The 25,452-nt window shown below is 32.5% G+C and overlaps 3 protein-coding genes and 2 non-coding genes across 6 annotated transcripts in view; all 5 read left to right on the forward strand.

Moving 5' to 3' along the window:
- The first annotated feature begins 709 nt into the window (after nt 1-709).
- On the forward strand, nt 710-877 carry LOC144843945 (U1 spliceosomal RNA). The gene has a single exon (XR_013612377.1). It is a non-coding gene; the product is annotated as a U1 spliceosomal RNA (small nuclear RNA).
- Nucleotides 878-5,087: 4,210 nt separating this feature from the next.
- Nucleotides 5,088-5,253, forward strand: LOC144843852 (U1 spliceosomal RNA). The gene has a single exon (XR_013612293.1). It is a non-coding gene; the product is annotated as a U1 spliceosomal RNA (small nuclear RNA).
- A 1,634-nt stretch (nt 5,254-6,887) lies between these two features.
- LOC144842019 (toll-like receptor 2 type-2) lies at nt 6,888-23,984 on the forward strand. The gene is made up of 4 exons (XM_078698360.1): nt 6,888-6,903; nt 11,224-11,530; nt 12,308-14,808; nt 23,891-23,984. The coding sequence occupies exons 2-3, from the start codon at nt 11,298-11,300 to the stop codon at nt 12,849-12,851; spliced, it is 777 nt and encodes a 258-aa protein (XP_078554486.1). The 5' UTR covers nt 6,888-6,903; nt 11,224-11,297; the 3' UTR covers nt 12,852-14,808; nt 23,891-23,984.
- Nucleotides 8,056-25,452, forward strand: part of LOC144842012 (uncharacterized) — a 188,997-nt gene continuing 171,600 nt past the window's right edge. Inside the window, exon 1 of one of the 2 annotated variants that reach the window (XR_013612068.1) lies at nt 8,056-10,854. Coding sequence is in view for 1 of the 2 variants with exons in the window: in XM_078698348.1 (XP_078554474.1) it covers nt 8,725-10,725 (2,001 nt within the window). In the remaining variant the exon portion in view is untranslated. The remainder of the gene's footprint in view (nt 10,855-25,452) is intronic. The other variant, XM_078698348.1, reaches the window with a different exon arrangement.
- On the forward strand, nt 15,915-20,049 carry LOC144842014 (toll-like receptor 2). The gene is made up of 3 exons (XM_078698353.1): nt 15,915-15,946; nt 17,191-18,319; nt 18,652-20,049. Exons 2-3 carry the CDS (start codon nt 17,229-17,231, stop codon nt 19,193-19,195), a joined length of 1,635 nt encoding a protein of 544 aa, XP_078554479.1. The 5' UTR covers nt 15,915-15,946; nt 17,191-17,228; the 3' UTR covers nt 19,196-20,049.

A 25,452-nucleotide genomic window follows, 5' to 3' on the forward strand; every position in this document is an offset into this window, starting at 1 on the left:
TTTATAAACCGAATTTTAAAACAGAACCACCATTAACATTGAAATCAGACTAACTATGAAATAGTAGCCATCGTCAGATCATGGATATTTAAATACTTCAATATGCTCTTAAAGAGCACTCGTCAACATGCTGTCGAAACCAAGATATGCACTGTATTAATTATGACACTAACATGCTGAGCCATTTCTTTTTACTCCAAGATTTCACTATCGTTAATTATTATTCAGTATTATTAGGGTATTGAAAGAGCATCTTATAAGGTTATTATACTTAACCAACATCAAAACTAAGAATTTATATATATATATTTAATTTTGTAACTCCTACAATTATATACATTGTTGTACAGGAGAGTATTTTTATAATTATTACTCAACATTTCGGTGTTAGCGAACATTGTTATTCTATATGAAACAAAAGTGTAACCTGCCTGATCTATAACACAGAATCCTCTTTATCTTCAAATGGGAATTAGGCTACATTGGCTTCTGGCTTTTCATTATATGATTCGTGAGGTTTAAAATGCGTTCGTTGGGTTTATTTGTTTACTAAGGTAAAAAGAATAATAATAATTAAAAAAGGAATAAATTGTGCTTTATTATACAATCATTTTAAAGTTTAGTTCGATAAATTTTTAAATTGTAAGGATAAACATACAATGTCTAGGTCTATATATTTGACACTCAATTGTTTAAATTAAAGATAGGCCTACTTACCTGGCACAGGAGTGACTTTGATCAAGAAGGAAGTCCTCCCAAGAAGAGGCCTCAGCATAGCACACACGTCTGAGGTTGAAACTTGCGATTCCCCCAAATGTGGGGAACTCGGGTCGGTATAATTTATGGTAGCGGGGGACTGTGTTTGCACTAACCCACATTTCTCTTTAATTCAATTTTATTTTTATAAAATACATCATTATGTAATAACAAAAGTTTTTAAAATAAAGTAGAATGCACTTATGCTGAAGCAACATAAATACGCCCAGAGGGCTTTAATGCTAGTTCCACCAGAAAAAAAGTCAAAAAGTCTATATAAATATTTCGAGAGTACGGTAGTGAATAATAAAGTAAGAATTTGTAACTGCTCAACCAACGTAAAATTAACTTAATTGTTGTGTAAGTATAGGGATTCCGATAGGTCTTATTATTAATTTTTTAGTTTAAATAATAGTGTCAATAAAATCAATACAATATTCATATATTTAATGACACCATTAAAAGTTTGAAGTTTTATTCAGTTTTGGGGGACAATACAACTTTAATAATATTATTATAAAAATGGAATAAACACATAAGCACAGTACCTCACATTTTGTATTGTATGTTACATTAGTGGTTGATTGTTACGTTAGTGGGTGATACAACTTTACTGTAAGCCTATGTCTACCCATACTGTATATTTCCTCCATGGTCTACCTATGCCCGACAAGACAGGTAACGCTGATGGAACAAATAAGACATCTGTGACATAAATAGAGGGCGATATACATATATTTGTCAATATCACGCTTGCTTTTTAGGTTCTGCTTTAAAATCTTTTTCGCTATGATATTAAAGATACGATAACAATACAAACATTGGCAGGATATACATGACATGTACCAAACAGGACAGATATGTTATACCTTATGAGCCCAACAAGATTACAGGTGAATAGTATATATCAAAGTATGACTTCTTGTTGTATTTTACTTCAAATACAAAAGTTATTCACTTCTGTAACAAACAAATTATATTTATTCACGTATAAAAAGAGAAAAGAAACGTTTAATTACAACCCTAAAACCATTGTATGGCAGACAATTTAAGTATTTTTTGTTTCAAATTACATTTTTTCCAAGTAAGTAATTGTTTAAAATTACGTCAACAAGCGAGCAGCGTTTTTTGTTTTTCTTGTTTATTACTCCTTTCTGTAATTTTTTTGTCTCGCGTATCTCTAAAACGTGTTGACAGAACATTTATTAACTTTGTCGACATATCGACATTTACGTGAAGTTCTTACTTTTAAGTTCTTACGTACCTGAAGTTGTGCATCTCCTATTTTTAATGACCGTAAACTTAGCCTAACACTTTTTCGGATCTGACAAGCAATAAAGCGTGACAGGAGGTCAAATTACTTCATGAATATTCATAATGTTCTTTGGTCGTATTTAACTATGATTTTAATAATACGGATACAAACGAATTTGATTTTGTTTATAATTATAAAGTCATTTTCAAATACAATTCGTATACAATTGTAAATATATATAAAAGTAATAATATAATAATACAGTATACAGTACCAAATTTGTCATCAAACGTATGTCAAATTATATGCAACAGCTGCAATTTAAGTCTCGTTTTCTATGTTTTAAATCTATTGATATACAAAGGATTGAAAGAAAGTTCAACATAACATTTCGTCTGGTAGGCTAAATGCTTATTATAAGTATGCATGAATGTTTGCGGTCAGTAAAATTCATTGTAACAAAAATAAATACAGAACATTTTACACTATATTTTAAATAAATTTGCAAGAAGTTGTAGGTAGCGTCCGTAATCTGAAGTTCAAAAAGCAAGTTCACTGTTATTTACGAATTTGAAAGTATTGCTAAAACATATTCCTATTAAAAGAATTTTTTAAATGGTGGTACGTCCGTTAGATATGCAAATAAATAAATATTATTATTTAAATTAATGATTACCATACAGTACAAAAAAAAAACTTTCCTTACAGTAGCAGCCGTTTTTTTTACTGAAATACAATGCAAATACACAAAACAAATACGATACAAAATGTTACGCTTTTACTATCTTATTTAACTGGAGTTAAAAGTTTACTTTGATTGATTGGATAGACAAAAATAGAAAACTAACAAAGCTACCGTACATGGGGACAAAATGTTAAGGCGTGTAATTTATTATATTGATCAATAAACTGGAAATTAGCAGACTCAGGTGGTCCAACATTGACAATCCCGAATACGGTGATGCAATGGGAATTGTATGTACAGTATCCTTCATGTAAAGTGAAATTAAAATGCATTTGCATACTTTGTGATTGCAAATTGGGAAATCCAGAGTAAACAAACTATGATAAGCGCCAAAAGGTAGATTTAATAATTATAATTACGATCCTGTACTGGTAATTATCCGGCGAATTATTACAATACCGTAATGAATGAATACTACAAACCTCGGGTATAACATGGAATTGTGCAGGGTTAGGGTGTGCCTAGAATAAAAACGTAACATCAGGTTATTGTAATGATCACCTTATTTAAACGAGTAATTCGCATTCCCAATGTTAAAAATACAGGTGACATAGCCGATGTATGATTTTGTACACGCTAAAAATGAAAGAAACGAATACTGTAAACGTAGGGCATACACTTCAAATTTTAGAAAGATATAGGCCTAACAATATACATAGTTTATAAAGCCTACATAAATCTATATAAAAGGCAAACACAAAAAGTTTTTCCTATTATGCACAACGCTGTACAACATCCAATCGGTGTGAATTTTGCAGTCAAAATCAATCTAGCAAAAGGAGTTGGTAATGGGCTATATAAAAAGTTCATAAGCCAATATTTACTGAATTATGACTTATTAAATATTTAAAAAAATACCTCTGGATCAAAAGGCTATCAAAGGTGGAATTTCCAGAGGGCGTAACTCAAGACTATAAAAGCAGGAATCGCGCAAACGGCAGCATTAGAGATCGACAGGTTAGGCACAATTTTCAAGTAAAAGGAAAGCCACGTGGATTATCACTTCAATAAACATTTATAGGATTAGTATCAAAATTATGCAAGTACAGTGACCTAGATTATGAATCACTGTTAGACAATTTGGGTAAATTTAAAGAGTGAAGGCTGTGTTTCTGCAAAATGTGGGTAAATCCAGTGCTGCTTTAATTAGTTTACTTTGTGTTTTTTATAAGTCAACAATATCGTTCTTTCTCAGATTTTCAAATTGTAGGCCATACGTTAGAATTGGTATCAGACCTGTCTTCCAGACATGTAGTTTGACATCCTAACGAACCGAATTTCTACCTATAAGCCGGACTGCATACATGTGAATTTGGGAGAACATAGATTCCTCCTATATATCGTAATATTGAAGAAACATTTAAAAATATATTTTGAAACATTCCCAGTACAATTTTCGGGTAATGTATCTCTTTCTTCTGTGAATGTTTTCAAATGTAGTTTAAAACATTACCAGTTAAATTATGGTCATTATGATAGTTCATTAGGCCTACTCCCCTGATACCCCATAATGAATGCGTGAAATAACACAAATCTGTAAAAACAAACGTCAAGTGGGGAAAAAGTTGGAAAAACATTTAGACCTCATTTTGGTCCCTACATTGGATCCAAGATGGCAAATGATGTTCAAAACAAGGTTTTTTTTTAAAATTTCAATTATTTAATTTTGATAGGCCTACACCCTAATTTATGGATTCGTGCAATAATAGCAATTTGTAAAACGTACTTGTAAACTCTCTTATAATTATAGATAAGTTTTGTGCGGGTTTTTGTTTTCGATCGAAAACAAAGAGACCCAATAGGCCTATATCAGTTTTGTTGGGTTCTCTGTTTTCAAACAATTTTCGAAAACAGAGATCCCCTATAGGCCTAATAGTGATTTTTAGTGTACGAGATTTCTTGATACAGGAACTCTCAAGAAATATTATGAAGTGTACAAGGGTCGCTTGATTAATTAATTTCCGCCAGCAGAGAGCCGAGCAAAGGCCATAAACCTAGCCAAGCTCGTCTTAGGCACATGTTTTGTTACAAACAATGACCTTTCGGTTGTGACAACCAATGCGTGAAGAGAGGTCAAATTACTTCATGAATATTCATAAAGTTCGTTGATTGTTTTTAAATAATATTTTTAAAATTGTTATAATACGGTAACAGTACAAATGAATTTGATTTTGTTTACTATTATAAAGTCATTTTCAATTATATTTCGTATACATTTTTAAATATCCAAAATAAAATGATAATTAAAATTCAAAATCTAAGACTATTTTCACACTTATTTGTGTAGATTGAAATTATTAGTTAGACAGCCATCGCTGAGAAACAAATGACATACTTACCTGGCACAGGAGTGACTTTGATCAAGAAGGAAGTCCTCCCAAGAAGAGGCCTCAGCATTGCACACACGTCTGAGGTTGAAACTTGCGATTCCCCCAAATGTGGGGAACTCGGGTGTAAAATTTATGGTAGCGGGGGACTGCGTTCGCGCTAACCCCCAATAATAAAATAAAGTTAGATTTGTTGGTACATTAATAATATATAGCATGGACATTTAAATTATCGGTCCATGTTTATAGGTTGTGCTGCTACTTTGATTTTGCCAAGTAGCGAGGAAAAGCCAACAAGGAAAGATAACCAACAAACAAAATTAAAACACTCTAACCTGAAAAACTGAGTGAAGTACTTGTTAAAATATATCAAGGAAAACTATATTCGGAGACAGCGGGAGGGTTCTTTTTCTGTAGATTTGAACTTTAGAATACTTCTTGCAGGTTACTTGTCTTTGATTGGCCGTATATACAGGTAAACTGCTCCATTACATGAAAATACATTAATTCTAATTTATTTTAATTTCATAAAAGTTATATTAGGCTTACTTGTGTATATCTCTATTATTAATTAGTAGACCTGTAACAACTTGGGCCTATTCAATTAAAAAAAATGAATGGGAATTTTTTTTTTTTAGAAATAAATATGTTTTTTTTATTGTAATGGCATAGAATAAGTTATACTATATTCATTGGATTGGATGGTGTCTGGTAGGTAGCTAGCCTAGTATAGCTAAACTGCCACAGGAGAACACAACTTGACTTCAAGTAATACGCCTAACAGCCCTAACTTGTACTATTCTATCTAGTCGGGCAGGCATGTCCCTTTAGTTTTTTTGAAATTCTATTTCTCTGAAGTTAAATATTCGATACAATTTACCAAATTTTACCAAAAATCACGCCTTCTTGACAGTCAGTACACACGTGTGTTACCGATACTCGACGAACACAATGTTTTGATGAAGATACCCCGCCTACTCATTACCATAAAAACGTAAACCAACGTAAACCAATCACAGTTCATTTATTGTTATTGACCAACTGTATACTTTTGTCAACATTGTCCAATCAGAGGACGCTTGCTGTAGACTCTTAACTGCACCTGCATGTGGGGAACCCGGGTGTAAAAGTTATGGTAGCGGGGGACTACGTTCGCTCGAACCCGCAATAATGAAGATAAATTAGAATTTAGTGTAAATATTGAATAAACTCCACGCCCGCTCGAATAAATTACCCCATAGAATATCGTTTGGAACTATAGTAATGTAACACATTTCTATTTTAAACTAGAATTCATTGATTTTATGATCTACAATTTACCAAGCATTTAGAATGTAAAGTATTTCTTCATGCGACAAAAGTATAGGTACGGTACTGGACGGCCTTACAAATATGTACTCCGGGTACAAACGAACATTTGAAGGTTACATAATTTATATACATAATTTATAGGTTATATAATCACTTAACTGTGTTCGTATATATTTTTAATCCACAATGGAAATTTAAAGAATGAATTAAATGTGCTTCATCCTCAACAAGGAAGTAAGCAACAAAATTATTACCAGCCGATCAATGATCAATGAACTCAGTCGACCGACGTCGAACCACCGTCGACGAATACGTAATTCATTTGTGAACTCGAACGTAGTTACTGTATACAATTGAACTCCACAATGGGAATTTAAAGAATGAAAGTTTAATGTGATTCATCCTAGATCTCATCGACAAGGAAGTACGCAACATTATCTACCAGCCGATCAAAAGTGTTGGATCAGTATAGGATCACACACATGCATAATTCATTTGTAAAATCAAAGGTAGGTATTCTTTACTCATCTTTTATCTATTATTCTATATTGATATTAAAAAGGATTCAATCATGTAAGTTAGAATACTAGTAAAATGCATATATACAGGGGATCTATTCTAGTCTGGTTGTTTCCAGAAGTTCTAGTTTTACAATTATAAGAGATAAAAATAACTAATCGACATAACCGATACGATATGTATTGACTTAGTTGCCAGAAATGGCAATAAGAAAGCAACGGGTTTTTACAGTCCCAGTATTTATCCTAGCTTCACATACAAAAATAAATGTGACACACCGGAAACTCAAATAACTTCCTTAACAGGTTTAACGTTGTTATGTCACGTTTATGAAATGATTCCTTATAAAGGTTCGGGTCTATAATAATAGAAAACAAAAAACAAAAAGGAAGAAAGCAAATACCAATTTGCATACCATCGGAATGAGGTGTGATGCTCAAATGTTGATCTCCTCGTCATATGTAAGCATTTAAAAAAGAAATCTCAGTTTGCAATTTATTTCACTTTGGGATATTTTTCTAGCTAGATTGTCTAGTCTAAATTGTTTTTTCGCTATTAAATAATCAATATTGTTGTATCAATGTAACAGTTAAGACGACAGCGACAAAAATAACGAAATGATAATATTTCTTATTTTTTTAAATATAAAAATAGAAAATCAATTAATGGTACACAGATGTTCCATTGTTCACGTTAAAGATGTCAAGCTACTTGAGGTTGTTCTTGTTGGTTTTCAATTTGTTTGTAATTGTTAAAGGCTACCGAAATTCGACTTTACAAGAATGTTATGAATATAATCCTTTTTATATTAATGGAACCCGAAATGCAAGTGAGCTACGATGTCCTGATCGATGTTACTGTAAATATTGTAAAGAGTGGAATGGAAATGAACTGTATTATGGACACAAAGTTTACTGCAACAGTCTAGAACTAACAAACATTCCACTAAAGAATACAGTACCAACTGATGCTTTTTATTATAGCCTTAAATATAACCTAATCACATCATTACAGGACAATTCTTTCTCTACAAGTTCTGCTTTAGAATTTCTTCGTTTGGATACTAACCATTTAACATACACTAGTATTGGAAAGAATGCTTTTCAAGTAAATTTTCTTTTGGATGATCCAAAGTCAAATAAAAATCGTAAAGCTTACGTTTTTTACTCTAGCTTTCGCTGGTCAACGACGCAGCTTAATCATGAGTGAGTCTCTGTGACTTGGACTTGTTACCATTAGATTTCGTATATGGTATAGCGCCATCTATAGATCGTTCAGGTTTTCCCAAATGGGATTGTCGGGGCCTCCTCTTTAGTAAGTTATTGTACAATTTTGGGAGTTCCAAACCGCCGTCATCTCTGTTCATAGTGTTACCATGTTTTCTTATTTTTATTGATTCTTTTATTTTTCTGTCTTTCCATGAAGATTCCGTGCCTAGTATTTTTACGTTCCAATTTGGTAAGTGAGTGTGAGTGGTCATGTGATCGGTGATAGCTGAGTTGTGAACAATTTCTGAAGCTGAATTTCTGGCTGAACGTGTTAGGATCCCTGTACAATGTGAAGTGACATCTGCTTTGTGTTCTTTTATCCTTGTGGATAAGGTTCTAGCTGTTTCTCCTATATATGCTTTTTCGCAGTTGTTGCAATTTACTTGGTATATTACACCAGATTTGTCATCATTTTTTATTTTGTCTTTTGGGTGAACTAAAAGATTTCTTAATTTGTTTTGTGGAGTAAAATAAGTGTTGACATTGTAACTAGATAAGCAGCGTCTAATTCTTTCTGATATTCTTGGTATATATGGTATCCCTATGTTTCCTATAGAAGACCTGATCGTAGCTAGTGAAAAAGCAGCGTACTTAGTGGGATCAAACGACCGTGATGCGCTTCGAAGTAAAATGGCCTCTATCATAAGCTCCGTAAAACTCCCACCTAGTAACATTACAAAAGATCAACACATTGCTTTAGATTCATTAAAGAAAGACAAGGACATATTAATCCTACCAGCCGACAAGGGGAGGGCAACAGTGATTCTAAACAAAGCTGATTACATACAAAAAGTCCAAGGGATGCTCAATGACGATAAGGTATACCAAGCCTTAAACCACAACCCTACCAAAAGATACAAAACACAGTATGTTAAAATATTAAAACGGCTCCTAGATGAAAAGAAAATTAGCAATAAAGAGAAAGCTACTTTATTCCCAACTGAGGAAATCACACCAAGGTTATACTGTTTACCCAAAATCCACAAACCTGATGTTCCACTACGACCTATTGTGGATTGCATAAATACCATTTACTATAACTTGGGCAAAAAATTAGCTGAAATCCTCTCTCCGTTGGTTGGCACCTCCTGCCACCACGTCGACAATTCAAAACAACTAGTTGAGGAACTAATCACGCTTGACATTCCTGAAAATCACACATTTGTCTCGTTTGACGTAGTGTCTCTTTTCACAAAAACCCCTACCGAAGAAGCCATAGAAATAGTAGAAAGGAGACTTTCACAAGATAAAACACTGAAAAAACGCACAAACATGGTCATCAGAGATATAATAGATTTACTATCACTTGTAATTAATACCACTTATTTCAGCTTCCAGGAAAAAATATATAAACAGATTGGCGGTATTGCCATGGGCCCGATCGTTGCAAATCTGTATCTGGAGGACTTAGAAGAAAAAGCACTGAAAACAGCACCAGACGGAATGAAGCCAACATATTGGAAAAGGTATGTTGACGACATATTAGCTCTCATTCCAGAGGGATCAGCGGAACATCTAAACTCACACTTAAACACAATTGACAAAACAGGTAACATAAAATTTACAACTGAACATATGTCTAACAATACATTACCCTTCTTAGACATCATAATTACACTGAACAATGGAGACCTGACGACGACAGTTTACAGAAAAAAGACCCACACAGACCAATACTTAAATTTTCACTCCTGCCATCCATTGGAACACAAGTTAAGTGTGGTAAACACTCTGGTTGACAGATGTGAAAAAGTTGTCACTAAAAAAGACGAAAAACTAACAGAAATGAAAAAGATCAAACATGCGCTCGTTGGGTGCGAGTACCCCAATTGGTCCATGGACAAGATAATCCAAAAAAGATCGGAGAAAGGAAAACAAAATGTCAAACAAAAAACAAAAGATACAACCAACAAAAACAAAGGAAACATAGGGATACCATATATACCAAGAATATCAGAAAGAATTAGACGCTGCTTATCTAGTTACAATGTCAACACTTATTTTACTCCACAAAACAAATTAAGAAATCTTTTAGTTCACCCAAAAGACAAAATAAAAAATGATGACAAATCTGGTGTAATATACCAAGTAAATTGCAACAACTGCGAAAAAGCATATATAGGAGAAACAGCTAGAACCTTATCCACAAGGATAAAAGAACACAAAGCAGATGTCACTTCACATTGTACAGGGATCCTAACACGTTCAGCCAGAAATTCAGCTTCAGAAATTGTTCACAACTCAGCTATCACCGATCACATGACCACTCACACTCACTTACCAAATTGGAACGTAAAAATACTAGGCACGGAATCTTCATGGAAAGACAGAAAAATAAAAGAATCAATAAAAATAAGAAAACATGGTAACACTATGAACAGAGATGACGGCGGTTTGGAACTCCCAAAATTGTACAATAACTTACTAAAGAGGAGGCCCCGACAATCCCATTTGGGAAAACCTGAACGATCTATAGATGGCGCTATACCATATAAGAAATCTAATGGTAACAAGTCCAAGTCACAGAGACTCACTCATGATTAAGCTGCGTCGTTGACCAGCGAAAGCTAGAGTAAAAAACGTAAGCTTTACGATTTTTATTTGACTTTGGATCATCCAAAAGAAAATTTACTTGAATACTATACAGTGATCCAGATGAACCTTTTTACTAATGTAAGAATGCTTTTCGTGGTTTAAAGAAACTTAAAAATTTCTCATTGAGCGAAAACAAATATCTAAATCAACTTTTGGCTTCATGGTTTGTAGACTTAATTTCCCTAGAAAAACTGCAAGCAAGAAATTATGGCTTATCAACAATAGAAAGCAACATTTTCCAGAACTGTAAACAATTGAAAGAAGTACATATTACAACTAATAATATTGTATCGCTTCCCGCAAATACTTTTCAAAATCTTCCCTCGCTCAATTACATATATATGGATAATAATAAACTTCCTTACATTCCAAATCAAGCATTTAAAGGTTCTGATAACATTTTGAACATTGCTGTAAATGATAATCTTTTATCTACTATTTCGGAAGATGTTGGTATACAAAGGTTAAACAATTTGCAGATACTTAATGTGATATACAACAATTTCTCGTGTGATTGCGAGATGGTCTGGTTTAGAAATTGGATTCAAGCGACAAATGTCACGATTGAAAAGCTGAATAACACAGAATGCAAAGATGACACGAATCACTACAAAAAATTGTTAGATTTTGACCCAACAAGTATTGAGTGCCGAAAACTTATCAAGATTTTGAAGATTGTTATACCTTTCGCATCCATTGGTGTTATAATGGTCATCATTATAATTCTTCTATATAACTTCAGATATGATATAAGGTAATGTATTATTTTTGTTTATCCATTATTAAACTAAATAAGCCTCCTTATTTTTATTGATTAAACTTTATCACTGCACATAACATAACATAAAGGCAGCGAAAAGAAACGGATGAACAGGTGACAAGCACCTCTATCCACATCCCCCTTAAAATACACATAACAGTAACAAATAGATTATATAAATGCACGTAAATATGAAAATAGCTAAAATATATTACTTTTAATTACTATACTGAATACAATTTGAGAAATAAATTAAATAAAATACGGTATGACGTTATACTTATACTTTTATATATGAATATGATACAAACATGCATGTATTATCGGTGTCAAACAGGCTTATTGAAAAGTAAATGAGAATTTTTAGACCTGATTCGATACGGTAACTAATTCCAAATGGAATTTGAAAATATGATAATTTATGAAATTCAGTTTTACACTTATCGGACATAAGAACATACTGGACTATTGGTCATACATACTTATCTATTGGTGACGTTTACTGTATTTTGTTTTGTGAAATTTATAAGAATGCTACGAATATGAACAGTGATCATTTGGAAACTAAATAGAATGGACTCGAGGCTACACCAAATTTTGTATTTATTTTCAAGGAGATGCGGATGAAGAGGAACATTCTTTTTTAATGTTACTGAATATTACGTGAATTCTTTTTTTATTAGAAAAAAGGTGTGACGCTAAACCCGCTATAAACCACGTTTCTAATCCAAAGCAAATCAGAAGAGATTAATTATTTCAATTTCAATTCAGGTTCTGGATTCAACGAAGACGTCTTCGTAAGCAATATGAAACGCTACAAAATCAAGGACCTCCTCCAATCAACGGAGACGACGTACGCTATGACGCATTTGTTTCCTATAACAGCAAAGACCAGGACTGGGTTCTTAAAGTTTTGCAGCCATCGTTAGAGGACCGAAATTACAAACTCTGTATCGACTATCGAGATTTCATGCCAGGAGAAGCAGTTGTTAACAACATATCAAATGCTGTAAAATATAGCAGAAAGGTAATAGTTGTGGTTTCTAGAAATTTTGCAAAGAGTGAGTGGTGCTACTTTGAGCTGGAGATGGCACGTATGCGCATGTTTGAAAACCACGAAGACATCCTAGTTGTGGTGTTACTGGAGAAGGTGCCATCTAAACACATGCCAATACTTTTGCATAAGATACTGACCAAGAAAACGTATATAGAGTGGGATAATCACCCAGAAGGACAGGCGTTGTTTTGGAATAAGGTTGAAACAGCGTTACTATCACCTAATTGTCACAGAGAAAGAGTAGTGAATCTAAAATAGTTTTTACAAAATTGAATACTATAGAAAGTAGAATTGTTGCTACAGCTACGCTTTATTTGATATAGGAAATGGTCAATACTGTAGTATTAATATCTATATATAAATTATGGTTAATTCTGACATAGGCGAGCACAATGGAAAAACTTTAAATCTCCGCCTTGGATACCTACCTTATCTATCTTAGATGTACCGCGAAACGTAGATTTGATAACATTAGTTTTCAGTACTATGCTATTGTTCCATATTTCTATCTTATGAAGATATAATAAATGGTTTTATAACAACATTTTTTATTTCATCAGTATATTTTCAATTCAATTTCAATTGTACGCGGGTCGAAGTATTTTCCGGGTTCACGAAAAGTTCACATGTTCACCTTGCAACTTCCTGATTTCAACTAAGTTGGCCGTTAGTGGCTATATAGCCATTTTAGTTTTTTGTTTATTTTCGGATCGGACCGCGCGTGTGAAGGTTCGGTAGTTAAAACATAAAAATTATACTGCAAATTAATAAAGATCAAATTGAATATACGCCATAAAGCATCGGAATATATTGTGGTGAATAGTATTATAAAATTACATAGGGAGCCTGATAATAAGACATTTTGTTTAAAATCGAGTGAAATCCCGATAGCCGAGTTTTATTGAGTAAGCTGGCAGGAATAACTGTAGGCTGTCTGTGTCCCGTTAGGACCGGGATGTCTGCCCATGTTGCAAGCCGTCTAAAACATCTTCTTGCCGCGGAAGTTAGTTTCAAAAGATGTTTAAATTAAATAATGTATTCATTATTAGGATGACATTTATTTTAATAAACGCCTCCTCCCCAATAAAACATTACTTTGAATAATAATCGCCCCGCCCCCAAACCCAACTATCTACTAAACGCCCATCCACAATTATACACACAATATTGTATTATATTTAAAGTAACACAATGATACTATTTGTAGTAGAATTCATCGCACTGTTATCTACAATTTACCAAGCATTTGACATTTATTTTAATAAACGCCTCCCCAATAAAACATCACTTTGAATAATAATCGCTCCCCCCCCCCCCCAACGCAACTATCTAATAAACGCCCATCCACATTTATACACACAATATTGTATTATAAATATATTTATTGTAACACAATGATACTATTTGTAGTCGAATTCATCGCACTGCGACTAATACTATTAGAGGATTTTATTTGATTATAAATGTTACCATATTATTAAAACTAAAATAATACATATCCCTTGAATAAGCACCTCCCTCAAATGAACTCCACCTCCCCACCTCAGCCCTATAAAGGCCCTACCAAACAATATACACACTACAGGCCTACTTTAAAATGTTATTAATCATCTAAGACACTGTGAAACAGAGTAGGTTTAGTTTTACAAATGTCAAAAATTTTCAATAATGGTAACCGACAGAAAACGTACAAGGAGAACGTCCTTTTTACCCGGGTCATTGTCATTCCGAGGACCATCTTCTACACTTCCTAGAGGGGGAGCGAGAGAAGCGATATATATAATTATAGAACTACTAGGAAATGTAAATCAAAATACAATTAAGATCTGAATACGGCAGAATTACTTGTTTTTTTAACCTAATTAAGCGATTACACCAGATAATTTGAAGCTTGGGTTTTGAAATGTACATACGTTGTATCAGATTAAAAACATTAAAGTTTGAATTATCATACAATACACTGCACTTAGTGTAGTTTTAAGTAGTTTATACAAAATGTAATACAGTAATACTATAGAAAAGTTGAAATGTTATATAGTTTTTCAACGCCTTAGTTGATAGGAATTTTATAGTTATACTTATGAAACTATTAGTTGAATTGTAGTGGAATACGACATAATTTAAAGCTAATTAAGCGATTACACCAGATAATTTGAAGCTTATGCTTGGAAATTACCTATTCTTGAAAGAATATTATTTCCCTTAAAGATGTATTGTCCCCCTAAAACATGAAAAATGAAGAATAATTAAATCAGACTTTGAATATGTTATTTTCTAGTTTTAATAAAGTTAATCACTTCCATAATAGAAAAAAAAACGAAAAAAAAAAAGTTTTCACTTGTAAAATGACAAAATAAACGGTTAAATTCAACCAAAAATCCTATTATGTTACATTAATATGGAATATTCAACATTTTTTTTTCAGGGGGACAATACATTTTTAAGCGACAAGGAGTACATTTTTTTTTGTCTTATGTTGGTTCGACCCACTTTTATTTCTTCATCAATAAAATGTTCGTTTACAATGTATTGCACTTGATTAATATAATATTATAATACAGTACAACTGACATTAAATAACTTTCAATAAATACCTCTTATATCTCACTCCTACCATATATATAATAGTAAGGAAAGAAGGAAAAAAAATTATTTTCCTCTATTTTATACAATTTTACATTACAGTTAGTGCACCAAGTAAGTAAACCTGATACACTATGCCCAGTGTTCAATCCTTAACAACGTAAATAGTTATATTTTACTTTACCTAAATATCAATTTTATAAACGTTAATGTTATACCTTGCTAAATTGTTACGGTCCATATCTGACCACATTTTATTTGCCTTTTCTTTATTTATTAAAAACTCACTATATAGGCCTAGTATTGTACATAAAATTACATTTCAAAATAAAATTGAACTCAATGGTTTAAGAAAAGAGTGCCAAAATGTCTCTATGTTTAGTTGAAAGTAACCTTTGAATCCATTTTTCAAGATTCAATCTAAATCATTTTAGTGTTAGTATCGAAAAACACATTCTGACAAAATGCAACGGATGAACCGATTTGTGGAAACGCAGCATCCCAGGCAAGATCTACAAGCCCTGATCTAGACAATACGGCATACAATTTATATTCTACGCATGTGTGTTAAAAGTGTCCGAAGATTGGAAATGTTTAGTCAGCTGTGTGGCGTAGAGGAAATTGGATTCCATAATGCAAATTCAAAGATCGAAAGTGTAATTCAGGTAATCCCGATGTCACCAACAAGGAAGTACTCGGCAAAATTATAACTATCAGGGGTTCCACAAGGTTACAGTACACAACGCCGCATAATTCATATACAATCAAACGTAGGTATATTCTTTCTTGTCTTATTTATTTAAGAATATTTAACAGATTATGGTAAGATACTAACATTCATGGTTAATACATTCTAGGATGGTTACATGGGACTTGTTGAGGCCTGGAGGTAGGCTTGAAAAATTCCGTGTTTACAATATATAACTCATGGAGACACTGTTGGATGAAAAGTAATATGGTAAACAGTCATAAAATAGCACGCTTACCATATATGTTACAATAGATGGACGTCTAGGTAGTTAATTTACCAAAATCCAGACCTCATATATCGGTATATTTAAGATATTTCATAATAGGGGCCCACTGTATTATGGAATGACTCTCAGATTAAGTATTTCATTAAAAAATTCACCTCTTGCAATATAATATATTTTGGTCGTTACTTAAAAAAAATATACAGCCACAATGCATCCATGATTATTTTAAGCATGTATGTAGGCCTACATTGAAATTATTTGCATAGGCCTACAGTGTACCACACCAAGGGGGCAACAAGGAAACAAAATTATATATTAACCACTCAGCAAATAGGCCTAGTAATTAATAATGTAAAATAAATATGCCTACCGCAGCCGCATTAACATACAGCATGAAAGAATTATCATGTAAACACCACCTACTACGAAAATATACTAATACTAATAATACTGTATTTTAAAACATTCATTCATTCATAAGTTTTATCTCACAATCATCTTCACACAGTAAAATTGAATTGCTATATATATACATGCCTACTGTAATATGCTCAATTTACAAACAATTGCTTGTTTATATTATTAAATACAATGTAACTAAGAAATAATAGTAATCAATACAAACGTTGTTGTTGATTAAGGTTGTAATTGTATTAATTTATCCCATAAATATAACTTATATACGTTTACATAGTTAGTTATAGTTGGTTTCTACATTCAAATTGTGATAAAAAGTGTCACACCTCCGTTATGGCATGGTGTTGTTAGGTGTAATAGAGGTGATTACATTAATATTTTATGAATTTTAACCACTATATGGAAGGTTTAAGCCTATTGTAAACATGAAATTAAAAGAAATATTAAGGAAAAAATAGAATTTTTAATATTGATATAGAAAATAAAAAACCAAATAAAAATAAATATAAAAGTAAATGGTAATTTGCATTATAATTTATAAATTTTCATCGTAAATGAAGGTGAAAATAAGTAAATAAAAATACAGTGCATTTATTGTTACAATTATTTTTTTTTTTTAGAATAGAAGAAAAGACAACATTTTTGGTATACCTACAGTATGATACATATTGGTCACGTTTCTTTAAAGATGTCAACTTATTTGAGGCTTTTCTTGTTGGTTTTCTATTTGTTTGTAATTGTTACTGGCTACCAAAATTCAACTTTATGTTATAAATTTAATCCATTTTATATTAATGGAACACAGAATGCAAGTGAGCTACGATGTCCTGATCGATGTTACTGTAAATATTGTCAAGAATGGAATGGAAATGAACTGTATTATGGACACAAAGTTTACTGTTCAAATCAAGAATTAAAAACAATCCCGTTAATGAATGAAGTACCGACTGATGCTATATATTATAGTCTTAAAGATAACCAAATTATATCTTTAGACAACAATTCCTTCAGTACAAGTCCTAATCTAGAATTTCTTCGTTTGGATGACAATTATTTAAAATACACGCATATTGAAAAGAAAGCTTTCCATGGTTTGAAGAAACTGAAATATTTCTCATTGAGTGAAAACAGATATTTAAATAAACTTTTAGCCTCGTGGTTTGTAGACCTTATTTCCTTAGAAAAACTTCAAGCAAATAACTGTGGATTATCGCTGATCGAAAGCAACAGTTTTAGGAATTCGAAGCAACTGAAGGAAATACACATTTCAGGTAATAACATTGTATCGCTTCCGACCAATATTTTTCAAAATCTTCCCTCGCTTAATTACATATATATGGATAATAATAAACTTCCTTACATTCCAAATGAAGCATTTAAAGGTTCTGACCACATTTTGATAATTGCTGTAAATGACAATCTTTTATCTACTATCTCAGAACATGTAGGTATACAAAGTCTAGATAATTTGCAAATACTTAATGTAGCATACAACAAATTCTTGTGTGATTGTGAGCTTGTTTGGCTTAGAAACTGGATTCAAGCGACAAATGTCACGATTGAAAAGCTGAATAACACAGAATGTAACGATGACAAGAATCGCTACAAAAAGTTATTAGAATTTGACCCAACAAGTATTGAGTGCCGAAAACTTATTAAGATTTTGAAGATTGTTATACCTTCCGCATCCATCGGTGTTATAATTGTCATCATTCTAATTCTTCTGTATAACTTTAGATATGATATAAGGTAATGTATTATTTTTGTTCATCAATTACTAAACTAACTATGAGCCTACAATTATTTATTAGTGAGTTTGTATTACCGTATTTGTTTTGTGTGTCGTATTCATAAAAAAATTAAGAATGTAACTTTTTTTATGACGACTAATGGACTCGTGGCCATACCTATTTTTGACTTTAATTTTAAAAAGAAGGGACACATTAATTGTTTTTAACGTTACCGAAAATATAGTTGAAATAAAATTAATACAACAAATTGAAACCCTCTAAAACCATGTTTCAAAAGCAAATTATAGGAAACTCACTTTCCGTTTACTAATTATTTCAATTTCAATTCAGGTTCTGGATTCAACGAAGACGCCTTCGTAAACAGTATGAAACGCTAAAAAATCAAGGACCTCCTCCAATCAACGGAGACGACATACGATATGACGCCTTTGTATCTTATAACAGCAAAGACCAGGACTGGGTTCTTAAAGTTTTACAGCCATCGTTAGAGGACCGAAATTACAAACTCTGTATCGACTATCGAGATTTCATGCCAGGGGAAGCAGTTGTTAATAACATAGCAAATGCTGTAAAATATAGCAGAAAGGTACTACTTTTGGTTTCGAAACATTTTGCAAAAAGTGAGTGGTGTTACTTTGAGTTAGAGATGGCACGTATGCGTATGTTTGACAACCACGAAGACATCTTAGTTGTGGTGTTACTGGAGAAGGTGCCATCTAAACACATGCCGATACTTTTGCATAAGATCCTGACCAAGAAAACGTATATAGAGTGGGATAATCACCCCGAAGGACAGGCGTTGTTTTGGAGTAAGATTGAAACGGCGTTACTGTCACCAAATTGTCATAGAGAAAGAGTACTGAATCTGAAGTAAGATCAACGAAATTATTAATAAGGCTAGAATAATCGTGACATTCAAATTCATACACTGGATTACGTGATTTCAGATCAATAACACCAGAGATAGTAATTATTTTATTAATTATTATTTTCTTTTAAATTACTATTTAGTCAGCATTACTTTACGATAAAAGCATGATATCCATACCAAACATAGCATTCTGAGGTGTGAATAAAAAGATTCAATTTAGCAATTAATTGGTGTGTGGCTATTGACTACATAACTACTATTAACCTTTTGTTTTGTTAGTGTACTGTAGATTTAGGCCTAAGCCTATCTATATATAGGTAGAATTACTTTTTTCTAAAATTGTCATACCAAACATTTAAAGTTTGAGGATTGAAAATTACATATGTTACTGTCGCTTGGCAAATCCTTAATTAAGTAATAGGTTTATTATTTTAAAAAGGTACAGAAAAATGTAATCTCACTCTCTCCTGATAGAACGAATGATTGAAAAAGTAAAACAATAGTGTCATAATTATATTTCATTAAATTTAGCCTTAATTGCTGGTTGTGTGGCTGTATTTTGTAAGTCATTATTCAGGTTGTTAGCTCTAATATACAGGTTGTCATTTGAATCCTGGATATTACAGGAGTATTCAAGATTGCGTGATGCTCTGAATCGTGTACGTGAAGTTGCTAAGCGGAGGTCCAAATAGCAATGCAATGCAATGCAATACATGTGATTCATTTTGTTTATTGTTCTCATTATAGTCAGAGTGATCTTTCATTTCATTAGAGTAATTGCTTTCTACCCTTAATCAAATGGCAACGTTTTGCCAAAAGCTCTTGTAGGCCTATTATGCCGGTTTTAATCGCAAATTTTATTCTCGGGATAATTTAAATTATTTGTAAGCCATATGGAATTTTCAACAATTGTTCGTACTTTGACAATTGCTAACCAATAAAGAGCTTGGTTCTTCTAACTTACCAACGTTTATGTTCTGTATGTGTACTTTGAAAAACTAAAATGAAAGTGAGAAATTACAATGGTATACTAATGTGTAATTATGAAACAATAACATCAGATTAACTCACTCATAAACTGAAACGCTAAACCGTAACGTTCCACCTAATGACCTCCCAAGTATATTACAACACGATCTACTACTAGCTGTTTATTTGTGACCTGTGCAGTTTCCGCTACCAATGAAGGCTTACTATCAATGGGGCTGAGTTTATTTATCAGATCAAGCGATACGGTATGTGTTTTTAACAAATTGGTTAAAACAAACTAACGTTTTTAAAAAGTCAAATTCTAGGCCGGTTAATAATTGGTTGACTACTTGAAACTTTATAATAATGAAAAGGATTTCAGGTTTGTTGTTATTTTCACTATAGGTAATAGCGAAAATTTCATATTTAAACCTGAAATAATATTTTAGTCTTTATAAACGTACCATTATAATTATTAAACCAAAACTTCAGAGCTGACCTCCTCTATCAGATTTTCTAATATTGTTTTCCCACTAGCAACACCTTTATAATGTCATTTAATATACAACGAACAAACGTAAAACTAATCTAGTTTTTAAATTCAAACTTTCCTCCTATTAGATCTTAACTAACTAACTAAATCATTATCTCTATGGTATTTTTTTTCCAAATCACAATTTTCTTATTTCCCTCAATGGATACAGTATGTGGGGACACGTATTTCTAGTTGCATCTGGATTTATTGAAAAATATTGAATAAAAAAAATCTATATGTAATTTGGAAAAAGAAGAAAAAGTTTTTATTGACTTAAGTAAACTGGGTATTAATGTGCAATTATACAGCAGATGATTTTGTGAGGGTTTCAATCTCGAACTTGTTTTATTCGAGACGACTGAGCGAGCCATCAAAACTCACTATTTACTTCCAATAAGACAGTGTCAGTACTATGTAACTGACGATAAGATGACTGTGAAATTTGCAAGTACCAATTATTCTGTTTTCCATCTGTAATGGATAGCTTCTTTTATCTGATCATTAAACGATTTTAAATCGCAAATTAATTCTTACATTTTTTCTATTAAACGCATTGAATGAATTAGTGATTTGATAAGATAATGTAAAATATAATATTTTATATTATTAACGTATTAATTGTTATATTTATTGTATTTATTTCGTTTTTCACAGGATGTCAAGATATTTGAGGTTGCCTTCTTTGATTTTTCATGTGTTTGCAATGAACTGCATTATCAAACAATTCTCTGTACAAATCTATTATTAAGAACCATTCCATCAAAGAGTACAGTACCAACCGATACTTTTTATTATAGCCTTAAAGATAACCTTATTACATCATTACAGGACAATTCTTTCACTACAAGTTCTGCTCTAGAATATCTTCGTTTGGATGCTAACCGTTTAACATACACTAATATTGGTTTGAGGAAACTTAAGTATTTCTCATTGAGCGACAACAAATATCTAAATAAACTTTTGGCTTCATGGTTTGTAGACTTAATTTCCCTAGAAAAACTGCAAGTAAAGAAATTCTGGATTATCAACGATAGAAAGCAACATTTTCCAGAATTGTAAACAATTGAAAGAAGTACGCATATTTCAGACAATAATATTGTATCGTTCCCAACCAATACTTTTCAAAATCTTCCCTTACTCAACTACATATTTATGGATAATAATAAACTTTCAAATATTCCAAATCAAGCATTTAAACATTTTGAAAATTATTTTAAATGACAATCTTCTGTCTGTTATATCGGAACATGTGGGAATACAAAGTCTAAACAGTTTACAGAAACTTGATTTTGCATACAACAGATTTTTATGTGATTGAAAGCTTGTTTGGTTTAGAAACTGGATTCAAGCGACAAGTGTCACGATTGCAAAGCTGAATAACACATAATGCAACGATGACAAGAATCGCTAAAAAAAGTTATTAGATTTTGATCCGGCAAGTATTGAATGCAGCAAACTTTAAGATTGTTATACCTTCCGCATCCATCGGTGTTATAATTGTCATCATTCTAATTCTTCTGTATAACTATAGATATGATATAAGGTAATGCCATATTTGTGTTTATTCATTAATCAAACATTGTACAGTATGTTTTTTTAGTGAGTTTTAGATTTTCGACAAGTTCATGCATGGGTAATTATTCGTATTTATCACGTTTGAAAGATCATAATTCTATAGACCTAGACCAAAATATATCAACTTCCGTCTAAGGTTTGGTTCCTACTTGGATTCAACACACCGGACCGCAATGCGATGGATCATTGCTTACGATGGTCAACTCACCTGCACTGCACATATGTCATTGCAACCTGCATCAGCATTCATCAGTATTTTAGGTTGTTTTGTGTTGCTTCCAAGTGGGAACTAAGCTTAAGGAAGAAATAAACGATGTATATAAAGGAAGACCAACAAATTGAAAATAGTGTAGATGCGGAAATGTATATAAACAATATTAGATTCTAATGATATTAATTATAATTCAGGTTCTGGATTCAACGAAGACGCCTTCGTAAACAGTATGAAACGCTAAAAAATCAAGGACCTCCTCCAATCAACGGAGACGACATACGATATGACGCCTTTGTATCTTATAACAGCAAAGACCAGGACTGGGTGCTCAGAGTTTTGCAGCCATCGTTAGAAGACCGAAATTACAAACTCTGTATCGACTATCGAGATTTCATGCCAGGAGAAGCAGTTGTTAACAACATATCAAATGCTGTAAAATATAGCCGGAAAGTAATAGTTGTGGTTTCTAGAAATTTTGCAAAGAGTGAGTGGTGCTACTTTGAGTTAGAGATGGCACGTATGCGTATGTTTGACAACCACGAAGACATCTTAGTTGTGGTGTTACTGGAGAAGGTGCCATCTAAACACATGCCGATACTTTTGCATAAGATCCTGACCAAGAAAACGTATATAGAGTGGGATAATCACCCCGAAGGACAGGCGTTGTTTTGGAGTAAGATTGAAACGGCGTTACTGTCACCAAATTGTCATAGAGAAAGAGTAATTAATGTAAAGTAGTTTTTACAAAATTAAATGCTATAGAAAAGTATAACTGTTGCTACAGCTATGCCTTATTTGATATAGGAAATGGTCAATACTGTAGGTATTTTTATAGTTATAATTATGGACTACTAGAAATGTCTAAAGTGTAAATATAAATACAATTAAGTTCTGAATACGACAGAATTACCTAATTAAGCGATTACACCAGATCATTTGAAGCTTATGTTTCGAAATGTGTCCTTTTTAATAAGGTTTAAATGGCGTTACAGTCACGTCATCATAGAGAAATAGTTGTGAATCTCACCTAATGAAATCGTTGCTTTAAGATTCATCTAACTTTCAAACATAAACGTACATTGGTAAACTGGTACGTTGTATCAGATTAAAAACATTAAACTTTGAATTGTCATACAAAATACACTGCAATTTAGTGTAGTTTTAAGTAGTTTATACAAATAGTAATAATAATAATAATAATAATCATCAAATGTAATAATACTATAGAAAAGTTGAAATGTTACATAGTTTGTCAACGCCTTAGTTGATAGGAATATTATAGTTAAACTTATGAAACTAGTAGTTGAATTATAGTTGAATACGACATAATTACTTGGTTATTTAGAGCTAATTAAGCGATTACACCAGATAATTTGAAGCTTGGGATTTCCCCTAAACGACAAAGAGTACATTTTTGATGAATATATTTTTAACATTTTCCAAAAATAATTCAATATAGTTCTGTACATAAAATTACATTTCAAAATAAAATTGAACTCAATGGTTTAAGAAAAGAGTGCCAAAATGACTCTATGTTTATTTGAAAGTAACCTTTGAATCCATTTTTTACGCTACGACAAAAAGATTCAATCTGAATTATTTTAGTGTTAGTATCGAAAAACACATTCTGACAAAATGCAACGGATGAACCGATTTGTGGAAACAAATATCCCGGCCGAGGCAGCATCCCAGACAAGATCTACAAGCCCTGATCTAGTACTCTACGGCATACAATGTATATTCTACGCATGTGCGTTAAAAGTGTCCGAAGATTAGAAAAATGCATTAGGGTTGGTGAGTACCCTGCCAAAATACGCAAGAATTTTTCCAAAATACGCAAATTGAGGGCGCTATGCTTTGCCAAAATACGTAAATCATGCCAAAATACGCAAATTGAGGGCGCTATGCTTTGCCAAAATGCGCAAATCATGCCAAAATACGCAAATTGAGGGCGCTATGCTTTGCCAAAATACGCAAATCATGCCAAAATACGCAAATCTGCTTTGCCAAACTACACAAATCATGCCAAAATACGGAAATCTGCTTTGCCAAAATACGCAAATCATGCCAAAATACGCAAATTGAGGGCACTATTATTTGCCAAAATACACAAATCATGCCAAAATACGCAAATCTGCTTTGCCAAAATACACAAATCATGCCAAAACAAGCAAATTGAGGGCGCTATGCTTTGCCAAAATACACAAATCATGCCAAAATACGCAAATCTGCTTTGCCAAAATACACAAATCATGCCAAAATACGCAAATCTGCTTTGCCAAAATACGCAAATCATGCCAAAATACGCAAATCTTCTTTGCCAAAATACACAAATCATGCCAAAATACGCAAATCTGCTTTGCCAAAATACGCAAATCATGCCAAAATACGCAAATCTTCTTTGCCAAAATACACAAATCATGCCAAAATACGCAAATCTGCTTTGCCAAAATACGCAAATCATGCCAAAATACGCAAATTGAGGGCGCTATGCTTTGCCTAAATACACAAATCATGCCAAAATACGCAAATCTGCTTTGCCAAAATACACAAATCATGCCAAAATACGCAAATTGAGGGCGCTATTATTTGCCAAAATACACAATCATGCCAAAATGCGCAAATCGGCTTTGCCAAAATACACAAATCATGCCAAAATACGCAAATCTGCTTTGCCAAATCTCAATTTGCGTATTTTGGCAAAGCATAGCGCCCTCAATTTGCCTACTGTAATAGGCTTAATTTACAAACAATTGCTTGTTTATATTATTAAATACAATGTAACTAAGAAATAATAGTAATCAACACAAACGTTGTTGTTGATTAATGTTAAGCATGAATACTGTAGATGCCGCAATACAAACACAGAGACAACTTGGTTACTGTTTAATGTTAATGCGTTGACCTGATATGATCTTCAACGATTAACTGCAATAGTAATCAAACATACATATTAGATAAAGGGGC

This window comes from Antedon bifida, chromosome 5 (genome assembly GCF_963402885.1).
Source record: "Antedon bifida chromosome 5, ecAntBifi1.1, whole genome shotgun sequence".
NCBI lineage: Eukaryota > Metazoa > Echinodermata > Crinoidea > Comatulida > Antedonidae > Antedon > Antedon bifida.

What these genes read in the sequence shown, in the direction of transcription:
- LOC144842019 (XM_078698360.1), top strand. Translation starts at nt 11,298, where the DNA reads ATGGTCTGGTTTAGAAATTGGATTCAAGCGACAAATGTCACGATTGAA. An exon ending in AACTTCAGATATGATATAAG is followed by an intron (nt 11,531 to 12,307) that starts GTAATGTATTAT and finishes ATTTCAATTCAG; the next exon opens with GTTCTGGATTCAACGAAGAC.
- LOC144842014 (XM_078698353.1), top strand. Translation starts at nt 17,229, where the DNA reads ATGATACATATTGGTCACGTTTCTTTAAAGATGTCAACTTATTTGAGG. An exon ending in AACTTTAGATATGATATAAG is followed by an intron (nt 18,320 to 18,651) that starts GTAATGTATTAT and finishes ATTTCAATTCAG; the next exon opens with GTTCTGGATTCAACGAAGAC.